The following is a 19783-nucleotide window of genomic DNA, read 5'->3' as shown; positions in this document are numbered from 1 at the left end:
GTTTACTTAAGAGCCAGAACTAGTGATAGAAAGGGGCACCCATTTGAATGTATTTTATTAGAATACAGTTTGTAGTTCCTGATTCTGAATTTAACATTCTTAAAAAAATTTTTTTCTTTCACGTTTAATTACTTTTGAGAGAGAGACACACAGAACGGGAGCGGGGAAGGAGCAGAGAGAGGGAGACACAGAATTCCAAGTAGGTTCCAGGCTCTGAGCTGTTAGCACAGAGCCTCATGTGGGGCTCGAACTCACAAACTGAGATCATGACCTGAGCCGAAGTCGGACGCTCAACTGACTGAGCCACCCAGGCGCTCCCTGAATTTAACATTCTTCAAGCATTCAAGTCCAGTGGAAATTTTACCAGCTTTCCCACATAAAAATTCTTTCCAGGATGGTGATTTAATTTTAATGGTAATCTTTAAAACCATTTGTAAACCTACAGAGTTAGTTTCAGAATTGCCATCTCTGAGTGCTCTTCATAGGGAAACAGCTTCTGGTCGTGATGAGGCACTGCTTCCCATGGGATCCCAGCAATGCCTGGAAACAGAATATGTGTCTCAGGAAGGTGGGGTCTGGGGACACGACACCACCCGATACAGGTTACGGCTGCAGGACAGGCCTAGGGGTTATATACAAACCACAAACTTCCAGGCCCCAACCAGACACCTAGAGTCATTTCAGGGATGGACCAAGAACTGAGTTTTTAAATGGCTCACAGCAGCCAGGTTTGTTGCCCCTGCCTTCTGGGCCATGTGCATCCCTGGAAGGTCACAGACCTGTCTGGGTTTCTTGCCCACTCAGCCTGGTGCCTCTTCACACAGGCTAGATGTGCATCAGAAGGGGTTCATCTCTTCATAAGCACAGATGTCTCAGAAGCCCTTGGCAAAGATCATTTTGTCATCAGGTTTTTACAAATGAAAATAATTATTTATAAAAATGAAATCTTAGACATAAAAGTACAGAAGTGTCAGGGTACCTGGCTGGCTCAGTCGGTGGAGCATGCGACTCTTGATCTTGGGGTCGTGAGTTCAAGCCCCATGTTGGACCTAGTGGTTATTTACAAAATGTGTGTGTGTGTGTGTGTGTGTGTTTATCTATAGTCCTGCCACCAAGTGTAACTACTGTTACTTGGTGCGTGTTTTTCAGATTATCCCCTAGATGCACATTAACACAAACATTATTTTTAAAAATACAAATGGGCTTATACATATATGGTGTTTGGTACTTTGCTTTCTTCCCTTAAACTACAGCGTAGATAATTTTCACATAGTGTCTGAAGAAGGACTTCATTCTTTTTCAAGGTTACATGCACTGTCTGGGGCATGAGCACACGTGGTGGGCGTTTGGGTCGTCTCTGTGTCTGCTGTGACAGCAGAGGCTGCTGTCGGTGGGGCTGCGCCTGGGGGCGTGGATCAGGGCAAACCCAGTCCTGCACTGCTGCCCGGTCATGTGTGGAAAGTCCTGGCTGGGCTTGGCGCGTGTCGGGGATTGCAGGGCAGTGGTCGGTGGTTGTGGGGTGGAGAATGGAGAGCGAGACTCGGCTGCCTGACTCCACCCTGGAGCTTGGGGAAACAGCTCCCCTGCACCCCAAAGTTTCCATGGGTGAGAGCAGAGGATGGCAGCACACCCCTCCCTCCTGACAGGTCAGGTCTGAGGACAGTGCCTGGGCGCAGCAGTGCTCGTTCAGGGTGTAAATGGCAGAGGCCTCCCTCCTCTTCTTCCATTTACTGGATGCTTGCTGTAGTGACAGCAGCAGCTACCACGTTCCCGAGTGCTCCCTGCATGCCAGTCCCTGTGTCACCTCCCAGGGGGATGTTCCCACCATACCGATGAGGACAGGGATGTGAGTAGTGGCCCGGCTTCACCATAGCAGGTGGTGGGATCTGCTCCAGAGCCTGCCCTCACCGCTGTGTGGACAGAACTCCCCTACCCTGACACCCACTGGCATCCGCCATCCTCTCCATTTTACCAGGAAAGAGGCCTGCACGTCCCTGAAACCTGCTCTAGGGCTGCTAGTCTCTGACCTCTGGGACTGCTGCATAAGTTACCTCCTTCCAGAGCACAGCTCCCCGGCCCTGCCTCCTCTGCAGACCACCCAGGGGGGGTGGAGGTGGTGGGTGGATGGCCCAGCACATTGTGTGTTCTGGGGCTTTCTGGTTTGTTTCCAGGGCTTCATTCTTTTACTTTGCTTATTTCTGCCTCACCGGAGTCCCGTGTGGGGCCCAGGTGGCCTCTCAGAGATAGCAGCCCCTCCCAGGGCCCAGGGCTCACCCAGCTCGCTAGTGAACAGCTGGCATGTCTCTGGGTTGCGGACGGTGAAGGCAATGTAGGCGTCAGGAGCCTGCTGGTTCTTCAGGCAAGCAGAGAGTCTCTGCAGGACTCGGACCAGGGAGAGGACAGTTTCTGGGCAATATAGCACATCTGCAATGAAAAACCTCAGGTTACTGAAAGGGGCTTGGTCTAGGATTCAGTGCCCAGAAAGCTTGCCTGGTTGTGCTGACCTCAGCAGCAGGGTGGGAGCCTGGAAACCAGCAGTTTTTTTTAGACTTGCCCTATTGGGTACAAAGAAGATGATGTGGGTAAAAAGGAAAACTCTTAGGAGAGAAAGAAAGTTGCTGAAAGACCATGCAACAAATGGAACATACCTAGGACCTACTGATGTTCCTTTTAAAAAAATCAGGGGCGCATGGGCGGCTCAGTTGGTTGAGCGTCCAACTTCGGCTCAGGTCATGATCGTGTGGTTTGGGAGTTTGAGCCCTGTGTTGGGCTCTGTGCTGACAGCTCAGAGGCTGGAGCCTACTCCTGATTCTGTGTCTCCCCTCTCTTTGCCCCTCCCCCACTTGTGCTCTTGCTCTCTCTCTCTCTCTCTCTCAAAAATAAACATTAAAAAAAATCAATTCTTTGCCTGTGGTCTATTTAGAAGATGCTTAATAAAGCACACCTTGACTTTATCTCAAACCTTGCTGCTTTGTTAGCTGTATGGGGGCGGGGTGGGGGACAAGCTCGTTCCCTGTTGGCATGCTTACATGGGAGGGTACTGCTCAGGCTTTGTGTTCTGACCACTGTGGGTCTCCGAGTCGCAGCCCAGGACCAGAGGCACAGCACTGTCAGCTGGATAGGGGACTGGGTGAGCTTGGTGGAGGACAAGGGGCCCGTTGGCCAAACACTCCTCTCAAGGACCCTGTCCAAAGACATGGGCATGGACCTGGGATACAGACATGCAGACATGTGACAACAGCTATGCGCAGAGCAGACAGAAGCTCCCAGGGGTGGGGGGCACTCAGAGCTCTCTGCCTGACTCAGACACCACTGTGGCCTAACCCTAGGCCTGGCCCGGGGCTGGATGCCCATGACATGGTCCTGGGAGAATCACGCTGTCCTTCACAGCCCTGAAAAGTCAGGGCTGCCATGGCTATGTCTTCCCCACATCTGAAGATGGGGTTATGGTACAAGTGGGGCTGGTGTTCAGCTGCTCTGGCCATTTCATTTTTGTTCTAGAGATGGACATAATAATCTCTCTCCTCGGCTGCTAATAGGTCAGACTGGTTTGGTGCCCTGGGGCCTGTTCTTTCCATGTCAGGCTTTGCTGAGAAAAGCTGGGCTCATTTATCTGATGGGACCATTTGCACAGGAGTACATGTGTCCACTGTGTCAAATGGGAGGGCTGTGGCTTTATGGCCCCCAAGGGGCATGAGCTATGCTTTGATGTCACCCTGGAGGCCCACAATGGCTCTTCTAAAAATCTCATCACTCCTCTGCCCTGGCAGCACCCACTGTCCCCTTCCCAGAGCTGAGAGTTGGGTGGAGCCGCTCCAGTGGCCCGGGGATGGGGGGCAGTACCTGCTGCGATGATGACATCTGGCTGGAAGGCAGCGAGCTGAGGGGCCGTCACGACGTCCCAGTCCAGCTGGGCCACTGTCACCCTGGGGCTCTCTGAGTTGCAGGTGTTGTGTTCTGGGTGCCTTGCAGGGTCAGTGACGTCTGCCTCTAATGAGAGGCCGTTGAGAAGGATGTTCCCTCGGAGCTGCTCAAGGACGCAGCTGTGACAGTCACTGAAGATGTATGCACTGGGATGGCATGTCTTGCAAATGGTCAGGCCCGTAAGGCCAGCTCCGCTGCCGAGCTCTAAGACAGTCCTGGGTTGGGGGGAGAAGGGGGCCTGTGTCTGAGACCGTGCTGGGGAAAACCTGCCCTGCTGCCCTGCCCCGCACCCCGAGGGCACCTGTGAGCAAAGGCTGCTGGGTTCTGCATGGCCCATTCTGCAAGGTAGAGTGCAGCATCCCATGTGACCAGGCCGGTGGTGCCATGGGAAATGATGGCTGTGCTCTCCGAGAGCGTGACTGAGTCTCCGGAAGGCTGAGCCAAGAGAGGGAGAGAGAATTAATCCAGCTACCAGGAGACAAGGAGCTGATTGTAAAAAGAAAAACATCACAACAGGTGGATGGCCACATAGACTATGGAACATCCTGCCTCAGAGCAATCACTGTCTGCGCCAACCTGGACGGGTCCAGAGGGCGTGACGCTGTACAACAGAAGGTCAATCTCAGAAGGCCACACATGGTGTGATTCCATTCACCTAACGTTCTCAAAAGGACAGGATTGTGGAAAGGGAGAACAGATCAGTGTCTGCCAGGGTGGGGGGGTTTGAGGGCCACTACATAGGCATGGTGTCTACATCAGTGTCCTGGTTGTGATGCTGCACAAGTTGGGTCACGTGTTTCCAATGATGGAAAATGGAGAAAGGGCACCTCTCTGTACTATGTTTGCCATTTCTAGGAATCTATAATATTAACAACAAAAGAGTCACAACTCTGGGGCATCATGAGCGAGATGTGAAAAATTTTAGGGTGTGGGGCCTTCCTCAATTTAGTGTGACATTTAGGGCTTGGGAATTCTCTGGCCTTTGAACTTTCCCATCGCCCCCAGAGCAGGTGGTTTGCTGGTAAGTGCTTCATGGAACATGCAATTCTGAAACGTGTTCTTTAATATGGAGCTTTTGAGAATGGTGCTTCCAACATGCAGTCACCCAGGGGTGGTTTCTGGCTATCTCTGAGCTCAGAAAACTCACATAGGGGACTCAGGTCTCTGGGGTGTTGTGAGCATTCATTTGTTCATTCATTCATCCACACATTTTTCCTGAGCATCTACTATGGTGCCGAGGATTCAGATGTGACAAGATGAACTCGTTCCCTGTTCTTACAGAACTTACGTGCCAATAGGGGATAAAACCATAATAAATGAAGTAATTTCACAGTTTTTCAGTGCTATGAAGAAAATAAAAAGGATTATGCAATAACAGAAGACTGGGGGTCTATTTCAGATAGTTTGGTCAGGGACAGCCTTTTTGAGGAGGCATCACGTGACCTGGGATGTGAGTAAAAAGGAAAGGTGAGGCATGTGAGGTTCTGGGGGAGAGCATTCCAGGCATAGCGAGTGCAAAGGCCCTGAGGCAGCAGCATTTAAGTTTCTGAGTTCAAGGAAGACAAAGAATGCCAGGGGTCTGGAGTACAGGGAGAGCAGGAAGAACTAAATGAGAGAGAAAGGCTGGGGCGGGGCACGCAGGGCCTTGAAGCCCACGCATGGAATTAGGAATTGAGTCTGTGTGCTAAGGAAAGGCACTGCCAGGTTTGGGTGGTCAAGTGACAGACTCTGATTTACCTCTTAAATCTAGGGGAGCACTCTGAGGATTCTGGGAAGATGCTGCAGTGTAGTTCTGAACCTTCCTGAATCCCCACATAAGAGGACACAGAGCAGCAAGATATGGACAGCATTTAACAAAACTAGGTGACAAGGCATCTCTGTGAACCCCAAATGTCAATAAGTGGGGGCAAACCACCAAGAGACACAAACTCATATGCTCCATGTGTGTGTGCAGTGGGGTGTGCAACAGGCCTGCGGACAGAACCCCAGGAGCCAACAAGTGTTTGCTGGAAATGCAGGTGCCAGCTGCAAACCATGGCCCATGGAGGAGAGACCTTGCTGCTTCAGTCATCAGGGGTGTGAGGGACCTGGGGCAAGGCCTCATGGCAACTAGAAACACTCAGAAATGTGTGATGACAACAGAAAACATTTCAGACATCAAGGAACAGGAGAATGGAACAAAACACACAAACAGATAAGCCCCCTTCAAACAATAGGAGGTGAAAGAAGTAAAATTTTAAATATCAAGAAGAAATTAAGGGGAGCCTGGGTGGCTCAGCCAGTTGAGTGTCTGACTTCAGCTTAGGCCGTAATCTCATGGTTTGTGAGTTTGAACCCTGCATTGGGCTCACTGCTGTTGTTGCAGAGCCTTCTCGGGATCTTCTGTCCCCCTCTCTCTGCCACCCCCCTGCTCGTTCTCTCTCTCAAAAATAAACATTAAAAAAAAAAAAAAGAAAGAGATTGTTTGGGGTGAACTGTACCCTCCCCCCAAACTCATGTGTTGGGACTCCTAAACCCTAGGACCTCAGACTGTGATCTTATTTGAAGAGGGGGTAAATAAGAGATCTTATTTACAGAGAGACTCAAGTTAAGATGAGGTCATTAAGTGGGCCCTAACCCAATAGGACTGGTGTCTCTGTAAGAAGAGATCAGGACACATACAGGCATAGAGGGAAGATGATGTGAAGACACAAGGAGATCGCAGCCGCTGGCAAACCAAACAGACCAGAAGCACATCCTTTCCTCTCTGCCCTCAGAAGGAACCAGCCCGGCCAATGCCCTGATCTTGGACTTCTGGCCTCTCCAACTGTGAGATGATAAATTTCTGTTGTTTAAGGCATCCATTTTTAGGTACTTGTTACAGAAAATGAAGGCAAAGAACAAACTTTAAAAATTATAATTCAACAGGGGCGCCTGGGTGGCTCAGTCGGTTAAGTGTCCAACTTCGGCTCAGGTCATGATCCTGTGGTCTGTGAGTTCGAGCCCCACGTTGGGCTCTGTGCTGACATCTCAGAGCCTGGAGCCTGTTTTGGATTCTGTGTCTCCCTCTTTCTCTCTCCTCCCCCGCTCATGCTTTGTCTCTCTCTTCTCAAAAATAAATAAATGTTAAAAAAAATTATAATTCAACAAAACATTCCTGAAAAAACAAAAAGATGTGAAACAAACACTGAAGGGGTACACAATGCATCTGAGATCACTCACCCAAAACAATCAGCTTCAAGATATATTCTACTAAAATTCTGGACTTTAAAGGGAAGAGTCCTTTGGCCATCCAGGAGTAAAGAGCGTGTGGCATAAACAGGAAAGACAATTATTACCAGGCTTTTCCACAGTAACACTTCATGCCTCAATAAAGATACAATTTTCAATGGATTGTATCTCTTCTGGGGATGGTAAGAAACCAATTCACCTTGTTGACAAGGAAGGAATCAAGCTAGTATCCTCCCTGTCCTCAGTGGGCCCTATCAGTCTGTAACCAAGCAGCAGATGATGGGAGATAGCTCATAAAATTTCTCCAACTAATGAATGAAAGAAAACAAAATGATAGAATTAGAAAACCACCCTTTTGTACCCTCCAACGAATCAAAGAATCTAAGCTTTGAGCATCCATAACCGCTATCATAATAGATATGATGTGCCTCCTAGAACCTCATGTTGTGTTCCTGCCAAAGGGATTAAGTGGATGCGAGTCTGAGCTGGCCTCTGAATCCAGCCAGCAATTAGAGGGAAACAGAGGATGGAAGAACGAGCTGAACAGCACCATGCATATGTGACCAAAGCTAACCCGTGGAAAGCTCTCTAAGCCTGTTCGACACAGGCAGGTCCAGAGAAGAAACAGCTACAGGGGGGCCTGCAGATGAAGAGACACTTGAAACCAAACCTAGTTAATGGGCAAGAAGACTAAATGCTGGTGTCTGGAGGTGCACATGGCGGGAGAAAACGAGAGTGACAACTCCAAAGGCATGGTGGCTACTTTTGCTGGGAGGGGACAGGTCTGATGGAGGGCTTTCGGGCTCTGTTCCTTGACTGGAGTGGTGGTTACCTTGGTAGGTACCTTGCAACAATTTGGTAAGCTGTACATTCATTTTTTTATTATTTATTTATTCATTTTATTTAAAACATTTAAAAAATGTTTATTTATATTTGGGGGGGGGGCGCAGAGAGAGAAAGACAGAATCTGAAGCAGCTCTGTCAGCAGAGAGCTCAACACAGGGCTCGAACTCATTAGCTGCGAGATCATGACCTGAACTGAAGAAGTCGGACGCCCACTGACTGAGCACCTACATGCCCCTACTTTTTATTTTTAAAAAAATGTTTATTTCTTTTTGGGAGAGAGAGAGGCAGCATTGAGCAGAGGAGGGACAGAGAGAAGGAGACACAGGATCTGAAGCAGGCTCTGTGCTAAGAGTGGAGAGTCTGAATGGGGCTTAAACCCATGGGCCGTGAGATCATGACCTGAGCCAATGTCAGACCTCAACTGACTGAGCCACCTAGGTGTCCGTGTAGATTTATTTTGTGTGATTTCCCATATCTTTGTTTTACTTTATAATAAAAGGTCAAAAAAAAAAAAACAAAAAAAACCCAAAAAACAACCCAAGACTTGACTGTTCTGTGCAGAATGTATTTTTGTCGGCCAAGAAGCTGGAAGCCAGTCTGAGAGCTGTGGCATTTGCCAGGCCCGTAAGGATGGTGGCAGTGGACAGCAGAGAGAGACTGCTGTCCTATAACACCCATCCATCAAGTGTTTACTGAGGACTGAGCACCAGGTATGTGATAATGTATATTGTCTGATTTAACCCTCAGCTACTCCCATAAAGTAGGTACTGTTATGTGTTGAAATGCTTGGTTTACTGAAGGGGAAACGGAGGCTCAGGGTGGTTAACTGACCTCCTCTAAGATCTCAGGAGCTGATGGGTCAGGATTTGATCCCATCTGAGACTGACTGGAGCCTGAGTTTCAACTCTGTGTGCAGGGGCAGATGTCTGGACTTTGTGGGGAGGGTGTCCATCTCCTACCAGCAGATAGCTCCGGTGGCACTGGGTGGGCTCCGTGGTCATCAGGACCTCTGCCAACGCCTCGTACAGCTCGTCCAAACGCTCTGTGTGGACAGCCTCGTGCTGGGGGTGGGCAGAGCAAGAGCTTCAGCCAAGAGGTTTAAGTTGACCCTCATGAACCAAACAGACGTTCCATGTATTTGCTTTTACTCTGACTTGTAAAAAATGGCTGGAGGATTTTTACCAAATTTTGATGGGAGATTTGGGATGGGTTGACTTAATATAGGCAACCTGGCCTATAAAAAAATTCATTTGGTAGGGGAGCAGAGGGTATCTCAGAGAGGTACAGAGAGGGTGAGGGTGAGGTAGTCTAGGGCAGCAGGAACGGGACTGTGTGAGCTGCCATGTGATGGTGACAGAGAGCTCTGCCCTTCTATCATGATGTTGTACATGGATCAAACAACTGATGCTTTTAAGTGAGCTAAGGCAATAGCCACATGGACGGGCACTCTACATGGCGTGATGTGGCTTCGTCAATGGGAAAGCCTCTGTTGTGCAACTCATGGGGGCAGCAGAGAGTGGGCATGCTTCTCCTGGTGGTTCTGGGGAGACCTGTGGCCACGACTAGATGCACATGTTGGGGAGAACTAGGTGGGGAGGTAATGGAGAAGCTGGGATTGTTTCACATGCTAAGCCTGGGTGAGACACAGCCCTTGGAATTGGTGGCCAAACACAGGAGGTCTGATGCTGACCACTAAGGAATCACCTCTCTGAGGTCCAGTCTAATGTGAAACCCAGCAAGTGTGGGCTCATCCTTAAAATCCATCCTGTATCAGTCAGAAAAAGAGCCCACATCTGGTAGTTACTGAGGAGAAGATGATAAAGGGAACTAGTTACAAAGGTACTGCCAGACCTAAAACCCCCAGTAGAGGGCAGTGTGGTAATCCAGAGACTGGCAATGGTAGGAACGGGTCAAAGCCTGTGGGCTGGTGGGCTAGGGGAATGGCGGTGGGTGGAGCTGGGACCACAGAAGAGAGAAATACCCTGGCATCTCTTCCACTTGCCTTCCATAGCCTCTCACTGACCGAATCAAGCTGGGAACAGTTACACAGGGAGTCCACTGCCATATGGGGGTTTGCAGAGTGGGCAAAGGAGATGGGATAGATCTGAGCTCCAACAGGCAAAGCCAAGCACAGTCCACTTCCGGAGAGCCAGCCAAGTCCCAGGTGCTGTCTGGCTACCAGACGGACAGTGCCCATTACTGACCTTTCTGATGAGCTCCGAGAGAAAGCACCGGGCATACTTCACTGATGGCGGATGCTTCACACACAGAGGATGTTTCACGGTCTGTGACAAAGGACACAAAGTGGGTTGCAGGAAAGACCCTGTCTTAAGACTCACACAAGCTTCATGTGAATACAGGGCATTCCTCATTATCTGATCCCTCAGAAAAGATGTGTACAGACACAAGGGTTCTGGGTTCAGGTGACCCTCATGCATCTGAAAAAGTTAAGTCATAAGGTTTAAGTCCTTTCCTAAAAAAATCTCTCCACTACAGTGGCACAGACTGACAGAACATTCTGGGCAGAACATGGTGCACATGAACCCAAGCTAACACCCTGTTACAGACTGAATTTTTGTGTGCACCCCCCCAAACTCAGTTCATATGTTGAAGCCTCACCCCCAATGTGATAGTATCAGAGGGCAGGGCCTTTGGGAGTGATTAGGTCATGAAGGTGAAGCCCTATGAATGAGATTAGTGTCATTATAAAAAAGACCCCAGAGAGCTCCCTCGGCCCTTCCACGGTGAGGACACAGTTGTCTATGAACCAAGAAGTGGGCCCCCACCAGACGCCAAACCTGCAGGCACCTTGATCTTGGCCTTTCCAGCCTCTAGAACTGTGAGAAATAAATTGCTGTTGTTTATAAGTCACCCAGTCTATGGTATTTTGTTATAGCAGCTGGAATGGGCTATGCTACCCCTTCCCAGGGCAGGCAGCATGAACTAGTTTGTAGTGGGGACAATTGTGGGATAGTCTGGCTCCATGAAAAGGTGAGAGCCTAAATAGTGGGAGCATGCAGAGTGGGAGAGCTTTTGCTCTCCTGGAGATGACATGCCAGGCTGAGAATGAGGACTGTGATGGTCAGGACAGAGGAAGATGGGGACTCTGACTGGGATGTGGTGGAGGGGAAGGGGGTCCTCAGGGGTGACACTTCAGCTGAAGTCTAGAGAAGCAAAGAGCAGGGGGAGCAAATTATAGGCAGAGGGGATAGTTTGTGCAGGCTCCCAGGGGGCCATGGCCTGGCATTTTGGGAAGGAGTGGGGCAACAGAGGCAGTGAGAGGCCAGGCTGGGTCACGCGGGATCTGCTGGCTCGAGGAACACAATTTTACCCAAGGTAAAATACCCACACAACCCTTCAGGGGGTTTCTAGTTGGCTGGTGTCAGGTTTTAGCCTCAGGGTGAAAATCAGAGTTGGCTACCTGAAAAGGACCCCAGAATCTCTGAGCTCACAGTCCTGAACCACTGGATGGCCCTGCAAGCTTCCCCTAACTATGGCTGCATTTTCTTCAAGTGGTGGTCACACAATCTTGGTTCACTCACCTCAGAGGAATTCTTAACCTAGCCTTCTTGGATGGGCTTGGTGGTTGGAGGGGGGTCTACGGCTTCCCCGAATTTGTACAAAAAATGTATTCTTCTGGTTCTTTTTTCTAGGGGGGCAGTGCATAGCTTTGGGTTTTAAGAAGGGTTCATGATCCTTAAGAGGGTTGATAGCCAGGATGCAGTGTGATCTCCACCTGATCCACGTGGCAGTGTGGTGGCCTCACCTCTACTCTCGCCCAGATGTACCTTAGAATTCAAACCCCACCTCAGAAAAGCAGGACACATCTACATCTAGAAGAGACACGAGTGGGTAAGACTCGCCTCCTTATTTTTTCCTTAAATGTAAAGAAACAAGTCTTTGAGCAGCTACCAAATGCTAGAAGATGTTCCCACAGCTGTCACTTTGGTTTTCATTGTGGATGGTTTCAAAAACATCCCCCAGATTCCCTCCTCTCATGCAGATTTTTGTATATTCTGATGTCTTCATCTAAGAAAACAAAAGAGCCAGAGCTGTCTGAGGCAGTGCCACCCAAATGCAGTGTCTTTTTTTTTTTAAAGGATACAAGTGCGTCTGCTGTGCTTCTGTCATGTCTTCATGGGGAAGTCAGGAGGCTGGTGACGCCACCTGGTTATTCTGATTCTCACCTTCTGCAAAATATCCAGCAGCAGCTCAGGACCTGATGAGTCCCGTAATTTCTCTTCTAGGCTCTATTCAGAGAGAGACAGTGGGGGGAGAAAGAGAGAAATCTCAAGGGCATTTTCACAGGAACATTAAACATGTAATAGGACATGTTAGCAAAGTGCTAAGTGATCTCTCCCCAGGGACCTGGGGCCAATTGGAAGTGGAAGCCACAGGCGGGCTGAAAGCCTGAACTTGAGAAGTCCTGGGTTACACCTGGATCAGTCAAAGAGAGAACATCAGAAGACAGACTGTTGGGTTTGCATTAGCCTTGGATGCTTAGGCTGGCCTGGGTCACAGACCAGCTCCGTGGCTGAAATGGTCAACCAGGAATTATGAGGGGAAGCCATGACATCAACACCGGACGGGCTCACCTTAGACTTGACATCTGAGTTAAAATGGACATATAGGCCAGGCCAGGTTATGCTGTCCTCTCTGACAGGGAACTCCAACCCAGCAGTGAGCTCAGGCTCTAGAAGCAGGCAGATTGGTCCTGGCTGATGTGTGACACCACGCAAACCATTTCATTTCTCCAGAGTGACTTATCATGCTCTAAAAGGCCTATAAGCCCTGGCCCTTGCCTCTCTTTCTGACCTTATGTGCCATCACCCCTGGCCTCCTTGCCGTTCCTCAATTGCAGCAGCTTGTTCTCACCGGCAGGGCCTTGCCACAGCTGGCTGCTTTACCCGTTCAGGTTCTGGCTCAAATATCACCTCTTGGGGGAGGACTTTCTGACTCCTCTACTTTGATACATATAGTTCCCTGTTTTACTGACTTTACAGCCACTATCATCTCCTGGTGTGTTGCTTATTCATTTACCTGTTTATTCTCTGGCTCCTGCATCCAAGCAGGCCCTCATTTGTAATGTGTGCTGATTCCTGGGGCCTGGGTCGTGGAAGGCATTCAGTAAATATTTAGTGATGGAATAAAAATACTAGCTAACACATTCACTTACCATGAGCTAGGTACTGCCTCAGATGCTTCATACTCCTGTAATTCCAACAAGAGCCCTATCATTATATCCCCCACTTTATAAGAAAACTAAGGTATAAGAGAGATGCAGTCACTTGCTCAAGGTCACACAGCTTGTATGGGGTTGGGCCAGGATTCAAAGCAGGCATGCTTGCTCCCAGGCCTGGTCTCTCCACTGATGCACGCTACTTCTTTTTCTAATCAAAACTTTCTGGTCAAATGTGAATGGCAGTAATAGTACCCACTGCACGGCTGTTGTGGGCCAGCCTAAGTAAGCATTTATCATGGGCCTGGTACAGAGTAAGCGCTTATTTCATGTGAACAATCATGGTCGATACTGAATTGGGACCCACGGATGCTGTTACAAAGGTTTACGTTTTGGGTTAAAAAATGTACATATTCCTTTCTGATGGGAAAGACCACTCAGAATGCTAAATGGGTTAGGTCAATGAGACACAAATGACTAACCACTGCCCCTTAAGATGGGGCAAACTTGGGGGGAGGAATATGTACCCAATCTGAGTCATCCCAGTGAGCTCACTGCACATGAATTATGAAGGAGGCAGCATCATTAGAGCCCCTGCATTGGCAGAAGGAAGCTGCCGCCATGGCCATTTGCTTGTGCGAGGAGGGCAGGTCTCCAGGGCAGGGGAGGTGAGACTTCTTTCGTCTCTCTTCTGGCCTGTTTTGTACTTCCCTGTCTCTTCCATCACAGGCCTAAGAGGCTTAAACTGCTTCTGAGGGGATTTTGTACAATGCTCATGGTACAGATGAGAACACCGAGGCCTGGCGGGGGAGGGGAGGTGTGGTGTCTGTGACTTGGTCACTGCGCTCATTGCAACGTGGTCTCCCGCGGTCTTGCGGACGTTGACTGTTTAAATGGGAAGCAGCAACTGTTACTCAACGGCCAGGATGACAACTGACTAAACAAAGTAATAGAATTTTTCGTGAATTGCCCCTGACCCTAACCCCCAAGTGACAAAGGGAGTTGGGAAGAAACCCCGCATTCCTTAAATTCGTGGACTCAGTCGGCAAAGGCACTTGAGGGCGGGAAGGGCCAGGGGTGGAGGGAGCAGACGGCAGGCTGGGCCTCCCCAGCGCGCGCAGGTATTCTTTCTGCTCCCCGCCGCCAGACCGCGTGGCCCCCAGCTAAGCCCCAGGGACGAGGACCAGACGTACCGCCCCTGCACACGAGAGAGAGCCGAGAACATCACGTGGGGGGAGAGAAGGAGGTGGGCGCCGGAACCCGCCCCGCCCCCACCCTGCCCAGCCGCCCCCCCGCCCGCCCTTCGCGCGCCCCACCGCCCACCTGCCAGGGGAAGGAGCGCAGCGCGCGCGCCGCCAGGAAGCGGCGCTCGAAACTTGACAGGCGTGCGGCCTCCGTGCTCTCCTCCGGCGCCATGGCGGGGCGGGGCGGGGCCGCGGCGTCGCCCGGGAGACGGAGCGGCAGTGGGGCGGGGCCCAGAGGACTTGGGGCGGGGCTGGGGCGGGGCCGGGCCGGGGGCGGGCCAGGCGCCACTGGGCGCGTGGGAGGCGGGGCCAGGGTCGGATGGGGGGGCGTGGCCTGGGGCTTGAGAGGCGGAGTCAGGGCTTTGGCGCCAAGTGAGGGCAAGGCGGGAGGCGACGGCTTTGTGGTAGGTAGCGTCCAGTCAGGCGAAGGGTCAGGTAATCATTCTCGCTGTTCCCGCGTCTTCACGAGGCACTTTTTGACGGACGCGTAGCTCCCTCCCTGTTGCGCAGCTGGGAGGGAGTGAGCCTGACGGCCCTCACGTTCCAGGACCGCGTCCCCAGGCCAGGGTTAGGAGCCTCAGGCCTTTTCCGCCCCTTCGGGTCGAGGTGCGAGTTCGCCGCTCCGGGTAGGGTAGGTGGCGCAGTCAATGGGCAAGGAAACTTAGTCCCTCAGGCCTTACCCACCGGGGCGCTGCAAGATGAGCTGCGCCCCTGTGTCAGAATCTTAAACGTTCGCATGGAGGCTGTGGCGGGGTTTAGTCCCCTTTGTGGTCCGCGTCCTCTCCACTGCGCGGTGCTCTGGGGTGGTGACCCCGAACCGCCTCCCGGGTGGAAGCCCCACCCGTGCGCTGAGGTGGATTCAGGGCGGGGAAGGGGCGAGGAGCTTGCGAGGTCAGCCTGCGGTCACGTCCTCTCCATGACCTCTTTAATACCAGGCCAGAACCCCCACTCCCCCGGCCTCGGTCCGTCCCTAATCCAACCAGCCTTGTTTTCACCACTTATTAAGCACCTACTGTGTGCCTGGTGAGGGAAACCCAGGTGTGGTCCCTGCCCTTCAGGGGCTCAGGGGGAAGCAAGCGTGCAGGCGAGCTCCAGGAACTAGGAGGACTTACAGCAGGAGTTTTGACTTTGTAGGGAAAGGAATCTGAAGAGTAAGAAAGTTCCTGGGGGTGGTTGAGGAGGGGGAAGAAAAGAAAAAAAAATTATTATTTCCATTAGACGTTATTACGTCTTGAGTGAGAGGCAGGATAGGCAGCAACCCACCGGTGCTGCCTCTGGAGTTTGAACTGTGTTCAAAGTCTAACACATTTACTTTAGCACATCTCTCATAAAACTCCATTTGGAAGAGTCTTGAGAGCTAATTTGCTAAATATACTTGCAGAAGGTAGATGAGGGGACAGATTAAATCTTATTACCCCTTTCAGATGAGAAACACTGAGCCCTGCTCAGCTAAGAGAACAAGAGAGAAGAATTAATTCTAATGGAATGCATTTATTCTCATATCTGTTCTTCCACCAGTACCAAGTGAGCACAGGATCTGACACAGGAACGGTTTGTCTTATTCTCTCCACACTGTTGATTTAAATCAAGAGGGTGGGCCGTGATTATTGATGTGTTTTTACACGGAATTAATGGTTTCTGGGTCTGATGTTGCAGAAATCCTCTTCCTCACGGTATCCTGAGGTAGAATCATCTGAGATATGATGACCCTTAACCAGGGCCAAGGCTTGGTCTTAAGGGAATGATGCTTCAGAACTGGGCCAGGCCGATTGGTCCACTTTTGCTCATTTGATCAGCTCTCTGCCTGCAGTAGACAATGAAAACCAATGGGAAAGGGTCAAACTTATAAATACTAGGCTTATTTTGTTAACACCCAAAGTAGCTATTAATTGCGTTTCTTCTGAGGAGCAAAAGGGCATGTACAGTCAGTGCCATAATAAGTAATACTGTATGACGTTATACTAAGATATTAATAAATCTAGGCTGTTTTAGCCTTTCCTAATGCCAGATGGGATGTAGTTTGGGAAAGGACCCCGAGTGGTCTATGACACTGACTTGCACACAGAAGAAACCTTTATTTTGGTGTGTGGGCTCTAGGGAGGGACAGAGTTCATAAGGCCACATATCTCCGATCTGAATCTGGAAGAATTAAGACAGTGAAGGGATTGTTAACATCCCAGGGGCCTCACAGGTGTGTGTTCAGGTGTAAATGAAGATTAGGTACCACAGAAAGTAAAACTTCTGGGGAGTGTTGATATGGAGAGAAGCATTAGGACCTATCCCATGGTCCTGCCAGTGGCGAGAGGGGATGTGTATGTGCCCACGCTATATTAAAGATTCAACTTCTGGATTGGAGGTTTTTAACAACAACAGCAACAACGTCAACAACAACAACCATCTAATATATTTTAACCGTACAGAATAGTTGCCTTTTAGAAATTATGCTGTGGGCATGGCAGTTCAATCAGTACATTGAAGTTTTTCCTTTAGCTCTCCTATAGCTGATGGTTTCTGTAGAAAAGGACCAATTGATTTCTTTTTAAAATGTTGCTTCAGGGCATAGAGACCTTTATAGGTCATGTTTCAACTTATAGGAAATTTTTATAGTTCAAATATAAATTACATTAAATGTGGGCTTTGTAATGGAGTTAAGGTTAAGTAAAGTTCTGACTTCCCTTAGGCTGTTTATAGTGTTCAGGAGGCCTCCATTCTATTGAGACAGGAGCTATGTTAAAGCACAAGAATGGTCAGGGTTGGGTATAATAAGGAATATGGGAGGCTCAGTCTAATGATATAACTATTGATATATAGAAAGAGGTGCACCAAGGCTCTGTAACACTGGCAGAACCAGTGTTATGGGTTGGATTGTGTCCCTCCGAGAATATGTTGGAAGTCCTGACCCCTGGTACTTAGGACCTTATGGTATTGGTGACCTTATTTGGAAATAGACTCTTTGCAGATATAATTAAGGTGAGGTAATCTTGGAGTACAGAGGGCCCTAAATCCCATGAGTGGTGTCAGAGAAGAGAACACCATGTAAAGGCAGAGACACACGGCGAAGATGGCCATGTGATGATGGAGGCAGAGACTGGAACGATGCATCTATAAACCAAGGAATACGAATGATTGCCAGCAACTACCAGAAGCTAGAGAGGCAAGGAAGGATTCTCCCATACAAATTTCGGAGGCAGCTTTGACCTTATAACATCTTGATTTTGGACTTTCCCCTCCAGTTCTGTGAGACAATAAGTACCTGTTCTTTTAAGCCAGGTACGTTGTTGTACTTTTTTTATGGCAGCTGTGGAAAACTAATGCAACTGGTATTTAATTTTGGAGGCCCAGTACAAAATGAAAATGCAGGGTCTTTGTTAAAAAAAAATCAAGAATTCTGGGGCGCCTGGGTGGTTTAGTCGGTTGAGCTTCTGACTTTTGATTCTGGCTCAGGTCATGATCCCAGGATTGTGAGAATGAGCCCTGAATTGGGCTCTGTGCTGAGCATGGAGCCTGCTTGGGACTCTCTGTCTATCTCTCTCCCTCTCTCTCAAATAAAATAAATAAAAAATCAAGAATTCTGAAATGGTGACAGACTAGTAAATTATTAAACCAAGTTGAGGGCTCTTTTGAGCCCTGGGCCTTGAGTGAGTGCTCACTTTACAAGTCATGAACCTGGCTCTGGTTGCTGGGTTCTCAAAGTGCTGGATCCCCTCTGGCATGCAGGAAATGGTTGAAGTGGATTATTATAATGTACACTGATAAACCCTGGGAAACCCAAAGAATACTCACTTCTTTTTCCGACGAATGACTGTGTATATCACACTAGCAACACACAGAACGGCAAGAACTCCTGTCACAATCCCGAGGCCAAACGCTACCTTCTGGAGAGGGAATGTCTTCTGTGTCTCTGCTCCTGATAAAACATAAGATGGTTTTTTAATTGTCTGATTATTAAGAGGCTGTTCTCGCTGCTCCTGGGTCTTCGGGAAGTTTTTCATCCAAGCTCTGGTGAATATTAATTATGGAAATGAAATGTACATTTAACCCAAGAAAGTGTTCACTGTAGAGAAACCTCATAGGGAAGTCGTTGAAAGGCGATTTACTAAATGACCTATTCGCCAAATGACCCATTTGCCTAATGACCACTTTGCCAAGTGACCAATTTGCTAAAAGCCAATTTGCTGAAAATCAGTTGGTGGGACATCCTGCTAATCAATAACTGACAGCAGTCAGACACCTTACCCCAGGTTCCCAATGGGCTATGAGACGGGGTAGGGGCCAAATAGTTATAGCAAAACTCTAAAACTTAAAAAAAAAAATCCCAATAATTTCCTGAGTTGGTCATTCATTTAAGTAGTTTCCTACAAAATGGCCTGCATCCTGTAAGTTCACAAGAAAGTCGTGTGCAGTGGCTTAGAAGAAGGGAAAAGCGTGTCCTTTATACTCTGTTTTGATTGAGTGTAGTTGCTTTAAGTATGATAAATCACTGAACAGCATCTAAGTCTCTCCTGGCAGAAGAAAAGCTGGCCCCTGGTTGCAAACAACTGCATTCTTAGAGACTATACCATTCTTCCTTTATATCACCCAGGTTTAAGGTTTTGAAGTCTTAAGAATTAGCAACCCCATTTACAGAAACTCCTCCTTCCTTCTTTTTTCAGCAATGAGTGGAATGGTAAGGTTTCCTCCACTGTGAGCAGCTTTCTTCCAGGCACTAGCAAAGGCTGAGTTGCTGAAGGAAGACTGCTTTCCTGTACTACAAGGGACATCAGGGGGGCAGATTGCATGTGATTTCTAAGGATCAGAAGGATTATTGCTTGACTGTCTATGGAGAGCCTTCCTTTGGCCCCAGAGGCACTGTATGAAATGTCACCAGCACGTGGAGGGATTCCCTGTTTCCTTTGCTACCTGTTTAAGAGCTGCTGCTATCTTGCCCTGCAGATGCTGAAGCTGTTGGACAAACAGGATTATTCTGCTCGATTCTACCAGTGGCCCCCTCACTCCCCCGCCCAACCTCTTTTTCATTCTTTTGTATCTCAGGACAGAATAGGTCAGACTGCCAGTTTTCTGGTGGTTGCTCTTGTATCTCACCTGGCTGCTGCTGCTGCTGCTCATTGTGCTCATGTTGCACAAGCATTTCCTGGGTGACTGCCAGGGAGCCGTTATGGGGTTCAGGGGTAACCCCCAGGAGCTTACACATGAGTGGGTAGATGTGGATGCTGTCAAAAGGCTCAGCTAGGTGATTCTTTTTGAAATCTGGCCCAAAAGCTCTGAATATGGTCTTCATGTCCATGTAGACATTATCAAAGCCATGATCTCCTTTGTTGAAATATATTATTAGTTGCTGAAAAAAAATAATAATAAAAAAGCCATTTTAGACTCCAATCCC

At 49.1% G+C, this 19783-nt stretch overlaps 2 protein-coding genes across 2 annotated transcripts in view; both read right to left on the bottom strand.

Annotated features, from left to right (window-relative positions):
• Positions 1-28: 28 nt before the first annotated feature.
• On the bottom strand, positions 29-14602 carry EEF2KMT (eukaryotic elongation factor 2 lysine methyltransferase). The gene is made up of 8 exons (XM_025916830.2): positions 14483-14602; positions 12168-12230; positions 10185-10265; positions 8940-9041; positions 4226-4359; positions 3844-4139; positions 2275-2424; positions 29-540 (listed from the first exon to the last, which is right to left on the bottom strand). The coding sequence occupies exons 1-8, from the start codon at positions 14573-14575 to the stop codon at positions 440-442; spliced, it is 1020 nt and encodes a 339-aa protein (XP_025772615.1). The 5' UTR covers positions 14576-14602; the 3' UTR covers positions 29-439.
• Positions 14603-18105: 3503 nt separating this feature from the next.
• LOC112853163 (ectonucleotide pyrophosphatase/phosphodiesterase family member 7-like) overlaps positions 18106-19783 on the bottom strand; it is a 28930-nt gene continuing 27252 nt past the window's right edge. Inside the window, exons 4-5 of the mRNA XM_086691835.1 lie at positions 19486-19738; positions 18106-18310 (exon numbers count right to left, since the gene is read on the bottom strand). Of these exons, the coding sequence (XP_086547961.1) occupies positions 18183-18310; positions 19486-19738 (381 nt within the window). The 3' untranslated portion in view covers positions 18106-18182. The remainder of the gene's footprint in view (positions 18311-19485; positions 19739-19783) is intronic.

This window comes from Puma concolor, chromosome E3 (assembly GCF_028749965.1).
Source record: "Puma concolor isolate L17-30 chromosome E3, mPumCon1.1.hap2, whole genome shotgun sequence".
NCBI classification, from domain to species: Eukaryota; Metazoa; Chordata; class Mammalia; order Carnivora; family Felidae; genus Puma; species Puma concolor.
The sequence above is the reverse complement of the archived record's forward strand: the minus strand, read 5'-3'. Positions and strand labels throughout refer to the sequence as shown.

Excerpts from the sequence above, each read along its gene's own strand:
- EEF2KMT (XM_025916830.2), bottom strand. The coding sequence starts at position 14,575 with ATGGCGCCGGAGGAGAGCACGGAGGCCGCACGCCTGTCAAGTTTCGAG. Across the intron at positions 12,231-14,482 it reads TGCGCTCCTTCCCCTGGCAG|AGCCTAGAAGAGAAATTACG; the intron begins GTGGGCGGTGGG and ends CTCTCTGAATAG. Across the intron at positions 9,042-10,184 it reads TCTCGGAGCTCATCAGAAAG|CACGAGGCTGTCCACACAGA; the intron begins GTCAGTAATGGG and ends GCCCACCCCCAG.